The 17,640-nt window shown below is 43.0% G+C and overlaps 2 protein-coding genes across 3 annotated transcripts in view; both read right to left on the bottom strand.

Annotated features, from left to right (window-relative positions):
* Window positions 1–5,360: 5,360 nt before the first annotated feature.
* Atp5mg (ATP synthase membrane subunit g) lies at window positions 5,361–11,662 on the bottom strand. The gene is made up of 3 exons (XM_028866415.2): window positions 11,530–11,662; window positions 6,930–7,090; window positions 5,361–5,561 (listed from the first exon to the last, which is right to left on the bottom strand). Exons 1-3 carry the CDS (start codon window positions 11,579–11,581, stop codon window positions 5,463–5,465), a joined length of 312 nt encoding a protein of 103 aa, XP_028722248.1. The 5' UTR covers window positions 11,582–11,662; the 3' UTR covers window positions 5,361–5,462.
* A 2,177-nt stretch (window positions 11,663–13,839) lies between these two features.
* Ube4a (ubiquitination factor E4A) overlaps window positions 13,840–17,640 on the bottom strand; it is a 43,775-nt gene continuing 39,974 nt past the window's right edge. The window contains exon 21 of one of the 2 annotated variants that reach the window (XM_028866417.2): window positions 13,840–16,675. In XM_028866417.2, the coding sequence (XP_028722250.1) occupies window positions 16,549–16,675 (127 nt within the window). In that variant the 3' untranslated portion in view covers window positions 13,840–16,548. The remainder of the gene's footprint in view (window positions 16,676–17,640) is intronic. The other variant, XM_028866418.1, reaches the window with a different exon arrangement.

Below are 17,640 nucleotides of genomic sequence, written 5' to 3'. Positions count from 1 at the left end.
GCTAGTGTTCCAATTAGTGTGGGAGCCTTCTGTGTGGAGCAGGTGCAGGTAAGTGCACTGCTACGGCACGTCCCCGGGGCACTGTGTCGGTCCTCGTCACAAGAGTGACCACAGTCAGGGCAACACATGTCCCGGCAGAAACCAAAATCAAACTCATTAGGGGATGAGAAGTCCCACAAAGCTATTTGGTATTTAGGGTTAGGAAGATCTAAGAGGCAGCAAATCTTGGCCTAGCTTGAGAGTAGAGCAACACAGAGTTGAGACATAAGAAAGCAGGATGATCTATGGAGCAGTGACTGTCACGATGGAACTGGCATTGGCTGCACCGCACAGGCTACCTACCACCTTCCCTCTTGTGTTTACTCTTCTTGGAACCTTTGCAGACTGCTGAAATGCAGGACATGCACCCTATGCATTTCTACCCTAGCTTTTGTCACAGGGGATTGAAATTGCCACTTGCAGATAGTGTCATCCATAACCTGTTGCTGGAGGGCTTCTCTCCAGGTTCCACCAAACCCCGCAGTCCCACAATCCATGTATAAAATAATCACGCAGACGCTTATATCACTTATAAACTGTATGGCCATGGCAGGCTTCTTGCTAACTGTTCTTATATCTTAAATTAACCCATTTCTATAAATCTATACCTTGCCACGTGGCTGGTGGCTTACCAGAGTCTTTACATGCTGCTTGTCCTGGCGGTGGCTGCAGTGTCTCCCCCCCTTCTTCTTGTTTCCCCAATTCTCCTCTCTCCTTGTCCCTCCTATACTTCCTGTCTGGTCACTGGCCATCAGTGTTTTATTTATATAGAGTGATATCCACAGCACTACATTATCTGTCCCGTACTACAGCTGTTTTTTCTCTGAGAAAGGGTCTCACTATGTAGCTCAGGCTAGCCTTGAGCCAGTGAGTAACCTAAACTGGGCTCAAACTCTTGATCCTTCTGCCTCAGCCTTGCGTCCTGGGCTGTGTGCTATCCACCTGGCTGAATTCACTGTTTTGAGACATGCCTCTCAAGTTGTTCTCGAACTTCCTTGTAGCCAAGCAGGACTTTAAACTGCCGATATTCTTCCCTCAACCTCTCAAGTGCTGGGATTACAGGCCATGTGCCACAGTCCTGGTTTATGCAATGCTGGGAATCAAGCCCAAGGCCTTGGGTGTGCTAGGCAAGAAATCTGCCAACAGAGCCACACATCTCCAGTCCAAATTCAATCCTTTTCCTAAAAAGAAATTGTATTGGCAGATGGCAATGACTGAGCACATGTGGAAGTCAGTGGACACCTTGATGGAGTTGGTTCTCTCTCTCTCCCCCACCCCCAGACAGGGTTTCTCTGTGTAGTTTTGGAGCCTGTCCTGGAACTCACTCTATAGACCAGGCTGGCCTTGAACTCACAGAGATCTGCCTAGCTCTGCCTCTTGAGTGCTGCTGGGATTAAAGGCATGTGCCACTGCCACCCAGCTGGTTCTCTCCTTTAACCATGTGTGGTCCAGGGATTGAATTTAGGTATCAGGTTTGGTAGCAAGTACCTTTACCCACTGAGTCATCTTGTGGGCTCAATGGAATAGCTCAGGCTGGCCTCAAACTCATGATCCTTCTGCCTATGGCTCTTCAGCATATCTTGCTGGTATGTACAACCAGGCAGTGCAATTCTTAATATGGCATAAAAGATATTTCATGTTCTTCTCAACATTCTGGTTTTACCTCTTACTACTGTCTCCTGCTACTTCATACATATTGGTCTTTCAGATTGTCCACTATGCCAGAAATTTCAGGTGCTGTTTTTTTTTTTTTTCCAAGACAGGGTTTCTCTGTTAACAGCTCTAGCTGTCCTGGAATTCACTCTATAGACCAGGCTGGCCTCGAACTCAGAGATCCACCTGGCTCTGCCTCTGGAGTGCTGGGATTAAAGGCGTACTCAACTACTGTTCAGCTTACTTTTTCTTTTGGAGACAGAGTATCAACATATTACAGGCTGGTATCCTTGCTATGTAGCAAAATATTACCCTGACCTTTTTGTAGTCTAAATTTCCTGAGATTGAAACATGCCATTCTACAGGGAAGCTCCTGAGGCAGGAAGTAAACAACTCAAAATAGCTTCCGGAAGTCTCTGAAACTGACCAGATTCACTAGGCCCCTCCTTGCCAGAGTAAAAGCTGAGGGTACCCCTCAGAAGTTAGCCTGAGCTACAAAAAACTCAGGCAAGCCAAGCTGCAAAGAAGACTCTTGAGACCAGCCCAGCTTCCTGGAAGTGGTTTCGACCAACTGAGGCCAAGTAACTTAGACCTACCTGGAAAGGACACTCTCCAGTCTGTTGAGCTGCCTTCAGGCTGTGCAGTGTGCTTTGGTGATACAGCTGTCTGAGTCATTTCTGCTTCCCTAAGTAACCCCAATAAAATTCACTGGTTCACCAAGTTAAACTTCGGTGGTATCTTATTTGTGTCTGTCAGGGGATTCCTGTCTGGGGTGAGTAGATGTGTGTTGTATCTCCCCAGTAAAAGTTTTGTCATACACCTAAAAATTCTTTTGTGTATGCGTGTTTTGCCTACATTGTATGTATTCTGTTCACTATGTGCATGCCTGGTGCAGAGGTCAGAAGATGGCAATCGATGCCCTGGACCCTGAGTTAGAGATGGGTGCGGGGAATTGAACCTAAGCCCTCTGGAAGAGCAGCCAGTGCTCCTAATGAGCCTTCTCTTCAGGCCCTGATCTTGACCTTCCCATCATCCTGTTCCATTTCCTTGTTGGCATTACAGATGCATGCTTGTTTTCCTCCACAGAATAGCTTTGTGGTTATTCCATACTCTGCTCCATTCTTCATGTCTTCTGGTTTGAGACAGGGGCTCTAAGTATCCTAGACTGGCCTCGTACTCTTGAACCTCCTGCCTCAGTCTTGAGCAATGTAAATAAGAGCAAGTGTGCCTCCCTAGTTTATTTTAGGTTATCTCCAGACAACCTCTCTTGGTCCAACTTCTCAAAATAGTCTGGGTTAGCCTCTTTCAAGTGCATCTTCCTCTGTCCTCATCTGAAAAGCAGACCGAGCTCTTAGAACAGGGAACAGTCTTGAGCAGGTTTCTATGTCTAGAAAGTACTAGGAACTCAGATGATACACATAGAACACCTGAACTACAATGAAAAAAAGCACTCAGCATTCACAACTTTTATGAAACTCCACACAGTTCTAGAAGGCAAGGTACGTGTTAGCATTGAGGGCAAGAAGCCTGGTGAAACCCAGCAATGACTACAAAGCAGCCCACTGCTATTTTAATCTAAGAAAATCTAGACACACAGTGTGAGTCATAGATAGAGGTGTGTAGGGTAAAGGAGGAAGTAGTGGAGTAGAAACTGTTTGAGGGCCTTCTGGTGTGACTGCTGCTTTAAAAAGGAGCATTACATATTATGAACTTCTGTGAGCTACAGCAGGCACCGGCTGACTCCACAGTTTGTTGTGTTTTTCTCCTGGTGAATTTTACTAGTCATGCACTACATGGAAAAGAAATTCACCTAAATCACTGTGGAAGTCCTCTGCAGCCCTTCACTTTGATGCAATTTATACGACAGAATACTTCTGCCAACAGGGTGGTTTCGATTTTGAACACTTGTGTTCCTGCAGAAGCTGTTGGACATTACTTCGTATTCGGAAGAGTAGCAGTCTCCATAGAGACCTTGTTGTTTATCTCTAGAAAAGCTGTGCCATTTCTTCATTAGGGTATAGGAGCAGTGTTCCAAATGCAGGGTGTAAAAGTGGGATTAAAAAGACAAAAGCTGGGGGGCTGGAGAGATGGCTCAGCGGTTAAGAACACTGGCTGTTCTTCCAGAGGTCCTGAGTTCAATTCCCAGCAACCACATGGTGGCTCACAACCATATGTAATGAGATCTGGCGCCCTCTTCTGGCTGGCAGTCATATATACTGTGTATACATAATAAATAAATCTTTTTTTAAAAAAAAAAGATTTATTTATTATACAGTGTAATGTCTGCATATGTCCTTGCAGGCCAGAAGAGGGCACCAGATCTCATTACATATGGTTGTGAGCCACCATGTGGTTGCTGGGAATTGAACTCAGGACCTCTGGAAGAGTAGTCAGTGCTCTTAATCGCTGAGCCATCTATCCAGCCCAATAAATAAATCTTTTTTTTTTTTTTTTAAAAGACAAAAGCCGAACACTAAGATCAATATTGTACTGTAGACCATACACTTTTACAGTAAGAAATGTACAATAACTTGCTTACAGCAGCTGCCAAAATTAAGAATGGGTTAGAAACACTCCTTAGCAAACCAGAGACTGTAAGGCTACAGCAAAAGGCAATGTTGGATCAGTATCTCTTATATGCACAAGACAAATTGATGCTAATCACTGTTTACTTCAGGCCATAACACACCACTTAGACCCTTGGGAGACAGTATCATAACTGTTATCTACTGGATCTTGCAAAGCTACGAAAAAGTGATAAAACTAGATTAATATAATATATCCCTATTAAAATTTATTTATTTATTTATTTAAATAGAGAGGGACAAGATCTAAGTAGTCTTGGCTGTTCTGGAACTTGGTATGTAGACCAGGACAGCTTTGAATTAAAAGATTTGCCTGCTTCTGCCTCACAAGTGCTGGGGTAAGAGGAGTGTGCCGCCAAACCAGAGCATCCCAGTTACATGGCTCTTTCACCCTGCTCTACTGTCAAAGATATTATAAACATACATCTAAGAATACTACCCCCTACTATTCTTTCTTGAGGCAAATACTCAAATTGACAAGTACCCCCAACATTTTTACAGAATTGTTGAGAAAAATAATCCAAATTTCTTTTCTGTAATTACCTTTTCTGAGACAAGGTCTCATGTAGCTCAAGATGACTTTAAACTCCTGCCCCTCCCCCATATGTCCTTTTGAGACAAGGTCTCATTATATTCTCAGGTTGGTCTTGAACTCCTTGATTCAAGTGATCTTACATCAGTCTTTTAAGTTGCTGGGTGTATGCCACTACATCTGCCTAAATTTTTGATGTGTCTTTCTCTCTCTCTTTTTTTAAAGAAAGTTTCATTCTATAACCATGGCTACCTGGAACTATGTAGACAAATTTCAAATCTGTTGTCATCTCCCAACTCTACCTGCCAAATGCTAGGCTTACAGACATGGGCCACTACACTTGGCTAATAATGTTTTAAACCTTTGAGTTAAAATTTTACCATCACGTATTATGTATCATGTGAATATATATATTCACATCCATCTTTTCTAATTGATGGTTAAACAGACACACACTAAATCAGTATCAATGTAACAAGGACAAAGACAACTCAACTTACTATCAGGAAAAACTGTGACCGTCTATGCAGTATTTGACAGAGAAAACACTGCTATTCGACAGCTAATATTTTATTCAGATAGCAGTATCATTACATGTAGTCCAAGAACATTCAAATAGGAACTCAAATAAATCAGATGTTAAAGATCAGTCTTCAAACATCATAGCCAACGATGCCACGTTTGCCTATGATCTCTCCGACATAAAACCACATCCACACCTCAGTGGCCACCAAACCATTCAGCACAGCTTCCTGGAAAAGAAAAAGCACAATTTTTAAGGTACTTTAAAAAACAAACAAAAAACCCAACACATATTTGAAATTATTCTCTCTCAGGATTGACAGACAATATAAGAATGTTATTCAAAACTACAGAACAGTTTTAGCCAAAGTCAGGAATTACTAATGTTTAACGTTCAACTTCTGAAAACCTTGAACTTTCAATTTTGTAAGGCAAATGGGCCTGAGCTTATAAATTCTTTCAAAGGAATTTTTAAAGACCTGAACTGACTTAACCCTTTCATTATTAGTTTATGAGACACTTTATGGGCTCTAAAACAACCCACATCCTGGAAGTTGCTCACACATTAGACAGGGCATTCATAGGAGGGCTTGTCTCTGAATAGACACTTCTGTCCATCAAAGATGGAGAGAAGTCTGTCTTCTTCCCTTACACCCACCCCATGTACTTCATTTTTATTTACTATCATTTGGTTTAATTCTTTCCAAGTGTTCAATATCCATTTTATGTTTCTGAGCCCCCCAAAGGGAAAACAAACAAACAAACCCACACATGGTTCTTGAAAGCATTGTTTCATTTAAACACAAACTTGTATCTAAAAACTCTAGTTGGAAAAAATTCCTTTCCATAAACAAACTGGACACCTTTACTTCTAAGAGTGTTTCTGGAGGTCATTGCCAGGGGCCATCAGAAGTCTCCTGTCACCACTCCCCAGGTGAGGGCTCGAACCCAGCAGTTACTTGAATTGGAAATTAAAAGTCAAGTTCCAATTCTTTTTTGTTTATTTGTTTGTTTTGAGACAGGGTTTCTCTGTGTAGCTTTGTAGTCTGTCCTGGAACTTGCTCTTTAGAGCAGGCTTGCCTCAAAACTCGGAGATCTGCCTGCTTCTGCCTCCCAAGTGCTGGGATTAAAGGCACGCACTACCACCACCTGGCTCCAAGTTCCAATTCTTGTGGCCTTTAGTCTGTACGCAATTTGAAAACCCAGATTTTGGTATTTTTGTTCTGCCTAATAATTCTAGAGGTCTTTAGCTGAAACGGGGATAATTCCAGGACAGAAACAAAACAAACAAAAACCCAGCAAAGGCAGCTATCAGACTATAATATACCAGCTAAGATTAGGAAGAAAATCACGGCTGCCAGTCAAGATGCTCACCTTTTTGTTCTAAGACCACAACTAGACCAAGACAAAGAGCTGAGTTAGTGCTATCCAGATTACAAAGTGAGAAAAAAATGTCTTTTCTTGGCAGTCAAAAGAGATTATTTCTCATGTTGGATTTTGCTTTATTGGAAAATATATATAGTAATCAAAAGAACCTGAAAAACCCCCAGGGAAGACATTTTCTATCACAAACATACTTTTTCATAGCCCACAGTTACCTTAACTGTAAGCTGTTTGAAGCTACCAGTTCTAGCACTTTGAATTATTTTTCTCGCACTCTGAATAGCTGCAGGGAGTTCAGCAGGGGTTGGGGGAATCAGCTCAACCTTGGCGTACCGCCAAAATGTAGCCAATCGAGGCTTCGAGTAAGTCACCGCAGCTGGAAAACAAAACAAAACAAAAACCCAGGATGAACTCACTAGAGATCGAAAGAAGCAGATGTGTGGGCTGGACACAAATATTTATTCATGTATCACATCCACTCACTGCTTGGACTGAATGTGCAGCCGGTGTGAAAAGTCAGAGCTGCTGCTCCCTGGTAACAAGAGGCTTTTAAAGACGCAGAACACCTGTGTCACAGGGCCACTCAACCGACAGGAAGCTCTAAGCAGTCAATTATGCCAGGACTCACTAGTGGCCAGCTAGTACTTATTCACCTCTAAATGGCAAATCTAATTAACTCTAAAGTTACTAGTCCCTAATTGGGAAACAAAGACAAAGCAATTTATTCATTTTTCTTTGTAGAAACACCATATTTTGAAGAGGAGTCCAGAAGAGAAAGATCAGAGCTCATCACAATATTGACCACAAGTCCAGAGGGAATTATACCAGTAAGTATCCATTTTTGGTATCCTTAGCAATACATGCTTGATTAAATCTCTCACCATGCATAGCTGCATCCCCTTTCAAAAACTGCACTATTAATGCAAATAAAACTTACATGTATTGGTAAGAGCAATTGAAACTAGACTGCACCGGGTGGTGGTGCACACCTTTGATCCCAGCACTCAGGACAGAGGCAGGCAGATCTGTGAGTTCTAGGCCAGCCAGGTCTACAAAGTGAGTTCCAGGACAGCCAAAACTACAGAGAAACAAACCAGAGAAACAAAAACAAACCAACCAACCAAAGCCCTAAAATTCCTTGATGTATTTATTCACTATTTCAAATCAATGAATTCAGAAGGAGAAATAATCACAAAATCAGCATAAGGCCTGGAGATGTAGCTCAGTGGTAGAGCACATGCAAAGTCCTGGACTGACGTTGTGAGAGAGAGGGACACAGACGCACAAACTGAGGAGAGAAAAACATGCAGAAACTGCAAGAGCAGCTGGGCATTAGTGGCGCAGGCCTTTAATCACAGTACTTGGGAGTCAGACAGGTCAATCTCTGAGTTCAAGGCCAGCCTGGTCTACAGAGTTCCAGGACAGCCAGGACTACACAGAGAAACCCTGTCTTGAAAAACAAAAGAAAACAAACAAACTGCAAGAGCAACAAGTGCTCTTAACTACTGAGCCATCTCTCCTGCCCCAGAAACAATTACTTATCTATACAGACTAACATAAAATACAGCATGTGTCTGAATGCTCGTGTTGGCAAGTTTTGTGTTAACTTGGCCCAAGTTAGGGTCATTTGGTAAGAAGGAACTCAACTGAGAAAATGCCCCTACTAGTTCGGCCTGTGGTGCATTTTTTTAATTGGTGATTGATGTGAAGAGAGTCCAGCTCACTCAGGAAGCTGCCACCTCTGGGCTGGTGGACCTGGGTGCTATAAAAAAAAAAAAAGGCTGAACAAGCCACAGGGAGCAAGCCAGTAAACAGCACTCCTCCAAAATCTCTCCTTCAGTTCCTGGTTCCAGGTTCCTGCCCTGATTTCCCTGGATGATGGATTTCATACTGGGAAGATGAAATAAACCCCTTCCTTCCTAATTTGCTTTTGGCCATGGTATTTTATCACAGCAAACGAAACTGTCCAATGAGAGAAATTTAAAGTGGACTCTAGTAGCAAGAAAAAAACCCAGTACCTAGATGACAATTTGTAAATTCCATTGTTTAATAAAAGGAAGTAGGGCTTCTTGGAGAAATGGCCAATTCTAAGGCTGGACAGAGAAAATAAAAAGATGATTCATCATGTGGTACCAAAAAATAAGGAGGCATGTTAAAGGGGGCAGAGGTGCCAACTTAAAAGATCTACAGATGGCCAAGGCTGGCACAATCTCAGCAATAAATGACACAGAGTTAGATATGAAAGCATGAAATAAATTAAAATGAGCCAGTATAATTTAGAATAGAAAAAAAGAAATGGGAAAGAAAAAAGAAAAAAAGGAAATGAAAACAAGACAGATCTTTCTCACAGAATTCCACTTGATCTATGTAGAAGCTAGACCCACCCAACACTCTAACAGAAACCCTCCTGCTCTGGTTACTTGCTTCTAAAGATGGGTGTAGACACAAAAGACGTAAGGCTGGTCGGTCACCACCATCATGTCATAGTAAAATAACATTCTTTTCGGGGAAGAGGTGAAGGTAGGAGGTGGACTTGCTGAGGTCCAGGAGAGGGAGGGGGAGTGGCGTGTATGTGAAAAGTACTAAAATTTGTCAAAAAAAAATATAAATAAATAAAAATAAAAATAAAATAAAAACAGGCACAGAAAGTGAAATCAATAGTTTTATAGTGGAAGATCTTATTAGATCAAGAGATGGGTATGGGTTGGGCAGTGGTGTTCTATGTCTTTAATCCCAGCACTTGGGAGGCAGAGGTAGGAGGATCTGAGTTCAAGGCCAGCCTGGTCTCTGCAGCCAGTTCCAGGACAGACAGGGCTACACAGAGAAACCCTGTCCCCCCAAAAAAACCCCAAAAAAGATGGATATGAATATCATGAACCTCTTAATATGTGATCAGGGTGACTGATCTGTAGTTCTTGTTCTTAAAATCCCCAATTCCAAACTAATTATCAGAGAAACCCAAATTAACCAGTTTGGGGAACACTCTTCAGGATATCTAGACAAGATACCTCAAAGTGGCCAAATCTTGAAAGATCAGACATAAGAAAGGGGACACTGGAGAGACTGACAACTAATTGTAAGATAATACCCTGGCCAGGCAGTAGTGGAGCTCGCCTTTAATCCCAGCACTCAGGAGGCAGACAGGTGGATCTCTGTGAGTTCAAGGCCAGCCTGGTCTACAGAGCGAGATCCAGGACAGGAAGCAAAACTACACAGAGAAACCCTGTCTCGAAAAACAAAAACAAACAAACAAACAAAAAAGAGAATACCCTGAGGACTGGGACCTAGAAGTGAAAGATATTAATGGAAAAACTGGTGAAACCCAAATAAAATCTTCAGCTTAGTTAAGGGGAGAAAAAACAGAAAGACTCTGACCTTCCTAAGGAGGTCTGATGATAAAGCTACATACCCTAGAGAACTGAGAGATTAGTATCAGTATCAAATACTTTAACATTCACACTCAATACATCAGTGTATGCTATAGAGCCAAGTCCACCTGACATTCCAACCCCACCAGAGCTCCCTCCCTTTCAGTTCTTCTGGAAGAACAAATTACCTTTCAATTACTCACAATAGTGGAAAGAGTTAAGTGTTACAAGACCAAAGTCTACCTTGGTAATGTTTTTCTTTTGGGATTTTATCAATAACACCAGTTTTAAATTCCTGAATACAAGCTACCTAAATTATGCAAAAATCATACTGCTAGGAAAAAAATTCCATATGAAATATTAAATGTTGCACCTCAAACCACCAGAGTCCAAGTGTGAAGCCTTCTGGGTTGTATAATGTAAAATCCTAGCAGTTTGCAACACAGCCAGATGATCATAGTAAAGGTAAGGCTGAAAACAAGAAATTCTTTGGAAAAATGAGGAAAACGGCTTACTAGCTGACTAGTTAAGTGTTCTGTAGGAGGGAATTTAGTATTTATTGAGTCTGGCACTCTAAGCTCATCACTGTTTGGCTGGTGATGAAAGGGAGGAGAAAACGAATTACTAAGCATCCAAACACAGCAAAACAAGCCCAAAAGCACTACATGTTTTTTAAAATTCGCTTTATATTCACATTTTATAACCAAATCTGAACATAAAGAAATGCAGCTATTTAGAAATCTGACCTTCAACCATTTACTACAATACAGAAGAGAAAGAAATGTAAATTTCACCTTCCGCTTCAGAAATTAAACGAGTAATCTGCTACTCAGAAGAGAACTGTACCGACAGGATATATTATTCAGGCTTGTGACTACTCAGTGTTCATCTGAGATACGGCACTCTAGCAGACTTTTCTAACAAAGCAACCCCGCCGCGGATGCCGAGCCACCATGATAAAGACGACTGTGGACAGGCATCGCTTTCTATGCGGACCGAGGCAGGGATATCCATCCCTACGTTCCTACTTCCCTTCGCCGGATGCAGACCCCTCTAGGATCTGACCAAGACGGTAAGCAAACACAACTTTCAGAAGAGGCCGTCCGGGTCTTTAAGAATTTCTGATGACTTTCTAGTCCTTCGCAAGACCACCCCGTGAGGCCTGACGTGCGACCTTTACCGTTCCCGTCCTCCCTTCCCAGTTCTCCGGGGCAAGGTAAGGGGGCCTCATGGCGTTCGCGGCGGAGTGAAACCGGGCTTCTTCACACGACCCTCCCCGCGGTCGCGGCCAGGGCCCAGCGGCGTGTGCGACCTAAGAAGCCGGGTGCAGGCCAGGAGAGGCTGCAGCCTCCCGGCTGCCTCCTGGCCGCCCTCCCGACGCCCGCGGGCCCCTCGGTGCCCACAGCACACTCCTGCCCCTCGCGAGCCTCCCCCGGGCCGCGCTCACCGGCTACGAGCCCCGGGGCCTTCTCCGCGAAGCTACGGACTAACTTGGCCATCGTCTAGGGTGGAAGGTCCGTCTCCTCGCACCGCCGGCTGAATGTCACCCTCCGAAGGACCCGTGGCAGGCCCCCTGCCCGACTTCCAAGGTCAGGCTGTCCCTCTCTGTGCCTGTTCAAAATATATAGCTATCCCTTCCCTGTTTGTGGAACATAGTTGGTCAGCTGATTTTGTTAGGCACAAATAAAATGCAGATATGAAAATATGAGGTGAGAGAACATGTCGAGAATAATGAGATTCCTCGGGAAACAGGCATTGCTTGGGGCAGCCATTCATGGCGGCCCGGAAGACCGTTGAGGTGAGGAAATGCGCGTGCGTCGTTGATTTTTCTTAGCTTGATCTCCACTTTTGCTTGTGGCACTTTCGTAGTTTTTTAGAGAACGTGGAAATCGAGGCTGGAGGGCATCGTAAGATGCTTGTGGGCCGATATGTTTGTTTTAGAGACATAGCAGGTCCAGGGCCGAATAGGAGCTTTAAGGGGCCGTGTAGGCGTCACGTAACGCAAGTCACCAGACTCACCCAATCAACCACTTTTTTAATTGCCCTTTTATAATCCTATTTTCCTCCGCAGCCACTATTAGAATTGGAATCCAATCCCCGTTTTCCAAACAAGTCTCGTGGAGCAATGCGGACAGGAGGAAGAAAGTCGTGTGTGTGTGTGTGTGTGTGTGTGTGTTGAGGGTGTATACGATGCCAGGCATTTGTAATCCAGTGGACGCTTTGGGTATTGTCCCCTTAGAGACCGAGATTCCTAAATGGTCATATAAGGAGTACGTACCAGAATTGTAAGATAAACTGAGAGAGGGACATAAGATTAGGCATGGTGCTGATCTGGGAAGACTTGATGTGCAAGAAAACATACAAATTCCAAAGGGTTGGAACTTTGATATGACAAAATAAAAAAAGTAGGACAGTGGTATTTTATGAGGACAAGCCTAAGTGTTGGAAGTGAAACTGATGGGATGGTTAGGTAGAAGGACAGATTAGAAGTGGGATTAAGGAATCAAGAGCATTTTAACGAGGGAGAGACAAACTGCCTTAGATACTGATGTCAAATTACGGCAGGAAAGATAACTTGGGTGGTGAAACCCATGTTATCTCAGCATACAGGAGCCTGAGGACTGGGAGTTTCAGGCCAGTCTGGACCACAGGGTAAGACCATTTATTTTTGGGGAAAGATAGGCAAGCAAATTATCAGTATGAACATCTGTGATATTAACTAGAAAGTTTCAAAATCTCAGAAACCAGATTGCATCAGTGAGGAAATATGGAAGAGACCGTAAGTCAGATAACTAACTCAAGGGGAATGTGGGGCTCAAGAGAAACTGAAGTCAGAGGAGGGAGACAGCGAAGAAGACAGAGGAATTAGTTTGAGAATGGTGGGGCCTTTCCTTGAATGGCGTGATGGGAGCAAAGTTTCAAAGTGAGGAATCTGATGCATGCCACCTGAGTGTGAAAGGAGAGAAAATTTCAGAGGAGAGTCTAAATTTTAGAAACTTAAAAAAAACAACAACAACAAAAAACTATTTGTATTTTATGAGCATTAGCGTTTTTTGCCTACAGGTATGTCTGTGTAAGGGTATCACATCCCCTGGAACAGAAGTTACAGACAGTTGTGAGCTGCCATAATGGGTGCTGGAATTGAACCCGGGTCCTCTGGTTGAGCAGCCAGTGCTCTCAACCACTGAGCCATCTCTCCAGTTCAATTTAAAATATCTTAAGGACACACAGAAGAGGTGCTGGGCAGTAGTAGAGTCCACAAGTTTGTGGTTGTAGCACTCTAAAGGCTTTGTTACTTTCACTAACAGTACCTTGCTTAGAGAAAGTGGCAAAACCCTCTAGGTTTTCAGAAGGACTTTTGAAATGTCACTAGCTTTTTCTTTTTCTTTCTGTGGTGGTGGTACTGGGAAGGAATTTAGCAATGTGTATGCTAGGCAAGCTCTCTATCATTGAGCTACATCCCTTTTAAATTTTAGTTTGAGCCAGGCAGTGGTGGAGCACCCCAGGCAGATCTCTGTGAGTTTGAAACCAGCCTGGTCTACAGAGTGAGTTCCAGGACAGCCAGGGCTACACAGAGAAACCCTGTCTCAAAAAACCAAAAGAAAAAGAAAATTAAGTTGGGCTAGTCTTGAACTCACTAGGTAGCCCTAGCAGGCCTTGCCCTTCCTTCCTATTGGCTAGTAGCTGGGATTACAGGCACAGCACACCACCATACCAGGCTGCTAGCTTTTAATACTGTAATAAAGGACTAACAGAGTGGTAAGTCAGGTGCTCATTTATTAATTACAAGTTTTGAACAAACAACATCCCCAGGCAAGTTTGACAAGAAGTAACCTTCCTGGAATGTTAAACATAGTTATATTGATCGAGTTTGATTTCAGCCAACCATTCTGTTGTTTTGTTCTTCATTTTCTGTCTCTAGGTTCTTTTCCAGTTTAGCAGTTAGGACACGTGCACTGTTTCCTCACATGACAATGGTACAGCATCAGCCTGGCTTGTAAAGGTACCCAGTAGTCTTAGGCTTTGCCCAATCGCTGCTCAGCAATCGGAATCAAAAAAATGTAATGAAACTTGTGTAGAGTGTGGTACTGAACAGCAAATGGCATCTTCACCTACACCATTAGACTACTTCTCAAGTTTCCTTCAATTTTCACATACCCACGGAAAGCCATGTTAAACACACAAACAAACAACTGCTTGAACCCAAGTTTAGCATTAGCCTTTGGGTGAGCTATGAGCAATGCCAGAGCTGACTGAAGTCTTCACTTTCCTTTCGTACTCCAGCAAAGTCTTCACAGAAAACTAGGTCTGTCAGGAGATCTTAACAGATTGACAGCTGCTGCTGAGTTCCAGACAAACCCCTTACCTCTGCTAATGCACACATGCTTCTTGTTGTAGAAGACAGCAGTCTCCAGAGTTCCTTTTTCTGGATGTCTTTGAATTAGTTCGCAGAAAGAAAGAAGGCACAGAGCACATTTGGTCTCCTCCCCAACAGTGGCCTGAAGCTACACACTTGCTTTGGTGGTGGAAGGGCTGGGCAGCATCCGTGGTGAGCAGCCGTCCAGAGACAGTACCAGGAGAGCTTCAAACAGAACAGAACAAACTCGCCAAAAAAGGCTTACAAGCTGCAGGTTCCGTTCAGAAGTAGAGTACAGGTAGACAGGAGAGGCAGCCATTAGCTAGAAAGCTGCTGGGAACAGTTGTCTTCTGAGGTTCTGTACCCATTTTCCTCCAGTTTTCACCTGCAAAACTCTGGTCTTTCCTCCTTTTCAAATAAAAACACCCTACCACACTAGCTTTGGGAAAAATAGATGCAGTTGGTAGAAGCTTAGTTCAAATGCAGTTCATTCCCAGAGAGGGAAAGAGGAGAATTAATACACACAGGAAATCAAGTTCATTTAAAGAAAAGCAATCCTGTCAGCTGGGCACATGGTGTCTGTCTTAACAATCTGGCATTTGTGAGTGTGTCCTGGGCTTCCCTGTTCACAGACAAGCACAGCAACAGCTGACATTTGTTTAACAGCCAGAGTGAGAGGTCCTCTCTGATCAGAGGTTTTCTAGTTGACACCATCAGAAAATACACAAAGGACTACTTATAGCAACTTGTGTTGGAATACTGAAACATTGCTTCTGTCTATGAAAGGCTGTGGCTAACAGTAATGTTCTTTAAAGGAAGCCACAATTCCATTTTCTTGTCTTTTACACCTCTGGGCTGAGATTGATACTGATGTGCCCAGAGCTAGGTGGATATTTAAAATGGTTTGTGGGCCAGATTTTGCTCCAGTCTCTACTTTGTGAATTGATAAACTAAGGCTAGATTAGAAGCGGCTCTCAGGAGCCATGTCACAGCCCAAACATTAGCTACATACATTTTATAGTCTTACCATTTTACCCAACAAGAATGAATATGCGAGAAGACATTGCCACATACCACATACATTTACCATGGAGGACACAATATAATGTGGTACTCAATTCATATGAGACCAATAAAAAGAGGACACAGTATCTGTGTGTATAACACACACACTGAGATACACTGCATTGGTGTCCTAAAATAACATCTCCATAGATACACTATTTATTTATTGCCTCTTTTACCCAGGCCTAGTCCTTGGGGCACAAAATAGAAAAGGGCACCAACAGCCTCTTACTTATTCTCTTGCTGGAAGTTTCACCCATTACTGTCACCCTTGAAAAGACTGTGCAGCTAAGCTGCTGGTGGTGACAACCTCGTGGGAGTGTCTGTGATAGTATCTTTAAGTTACAAGATAATACAAAATTAAGAGATAACCGACAGAAGTTGTATAAGGTTCCCCCCAATCTTATCCATCAGCTAAAAGTCTACACACACACGAAGGTATTTGCATTTATCTGAAAAGTTGCTCTGTAACATTACAGAGCTATACTAAGGACAGGGCTTAAGTCCAGCCCTCGCCGGCTAGAAGATACACAGGGAACAGGGTTTCTGGATACTACCGGTTGTCACTGAAGTAGCTGACATCACAGACTTAAAAGTAGTGTTCACGAAAACATGTCTGAACGGTACTTGGGAAGGGAAAGAATAAAGTGGCAGGACACTTTTGTAGTTGGACTTAATATAATTTAGGGAAGAAAAGGAAACAAGAGGAATAGGAAAACCAAGGCTGAAAATTAGTGAAGATTTATGAAGATGCTGTGAGAAAGAGAATTTAATGAAAGCCCGGGAGACAACATGGTCTTAAGAATCTTAATTATCATAATTTGCACAAGAACAATTTTCTAATTTAGTAAAACAACAACAATGAATGAAATAAACCAAAACACAAAAACAAAGAGAGGAAGAAAGGAAGGGAGAGAGGGAGGGAGGGAGGAAGGAAGGAAGGAGGAAGGAAAGAAGGAAGAAAGGAAGGACCAGAGCCAGAAAGAGAACCCACAAAAAACTGTTTACATCCTGGGCTGGTCTGGGTTGTTCAGTTCACAGTCTCTATTCAAGCCTCTCCTTCTGTTGCTTCCTCTCTGCCAGCCACCGCTGGATTTTCTCTTTGAGTTCTGTGTTTGGCCGGATCTGGTCCATGGTAAGGGGACTACGGTTAAAAGGATCTGTTTGGTCACTAGGACAAGAAAAGAATGGAGAGTGAGTTAATCTGGAAAGTTCCGATAGAAAACATCTAAGCATCTTGCTGCTGAGTCTCGAGCATGGCGCACTGTGATTGAGTCAGGTGCTGACCTGGGGTTAGAAAAAAGGAAATGAGAAAGGTATGTTCTCAAATCTTCCTCAGCTACCCTGTCTCTCTGCCCGATAATAAACTTTATCCAACACTGCCATTGAGATATTGATGCTAGTGGGGGCTAGAGATGCCTTAGGGTAAGAGCATTCACTGATCTTCCAGAGGGCCTGGATTCAATTTCTAGTACCTACATGGAGTTTCACAACCATCGGTAACACCAGTTCCAAGGGAGTCAATGTCTTTTTCTGACCTCTATGGACACCAGGCACACACATGATAAGCAAAATACTCATACACATAAGTAATAAGTAAAATAAATAAATAAATAATTTTTTTTTTTTAAAGAAATGCTATCTTTGAGCAGGGTGGTGGTGGTACACACCTTTTGTCCCAGCACTTGGGAGGCAAAGCCAGGTGGATCTCTGTGAGTTTGAGGCCAGCCTGGTCTAAAGAGTGAGATCCAGGACAGGCACCAAAACTACACAGAAAAACCCTGTCTTGAAAAACCAAAAAAAAAAAAAAAGAAATGCTATCTTTGTCATCAGTCTTTAGATTTCAAGTCAGAGATCCTAGTCACTTGTGTTATCATAAATCACCATTTATAGTTGTTTTTGTTTTGTTTTGTTGTTATTGTTATTGTTTTTCCAGATAGAGATTCTCTGTGTAGTCCTGGCTGTCCCAGAATTCACTCTGTAGACCAGGCTAGCCTCGAACTCACAGAGATCCACCTGCCTCTGCCTCCCAAGTGTTGGGATTAAAGGTGTGCGCCACCACCACCCTCTGGCTTCCCCCCCTTTTCTGAAATGGTTTTTTTTTATGTTGCCCAAGTTGGCTTCCAATTCCCAGGC

The sequence above is a fragment of the Peromyscus leucopus genome, chromosome 7, assembly GCF_004664715.2.
Source record: "Peromyscus leucopus breed LL Stock chromosome 7, UCI_PerLeu_2.1, whole genome shotgun sequence".
NCBI lineage: Eukaryota > Metazoa > Chordata > Mammalia > Rodentia > Cricetidae > Peromyscus > Peromyscus leucopus.
This window is presented reverse-complemented; position numbering and strand designations above follow the sequence as displayed.

What these genes read in the sequence shown, in the direction of transcription:
- Atp5mg (XM_028866415.2), bottom strand. Translation starts at nt 11,581, where the DNA reads ATGGCCAAGTTAGTCCGTAGCTTCGCGGAGAAGGCCCCGGGGCTCGTA. An exon ending in GGCCCCGGGGCTCGTAGCCG is followed by an intron (nt 7,091 to 11,529) that starts GTGAGCGCGGCC and finishes TTTGTTTTCCAG; the next exon opens with CTGCGGTGACTTACTCGAAG. An exon ending in TCAAACAGCTTACAGTTAAG is followed by an intron (nt 5,562 to 6,929) that starts GTAACTGTGGGC and finishes TTTCTTTTCCAG; the next exon opens with GAAGCTGTGCTGAATGGTTT.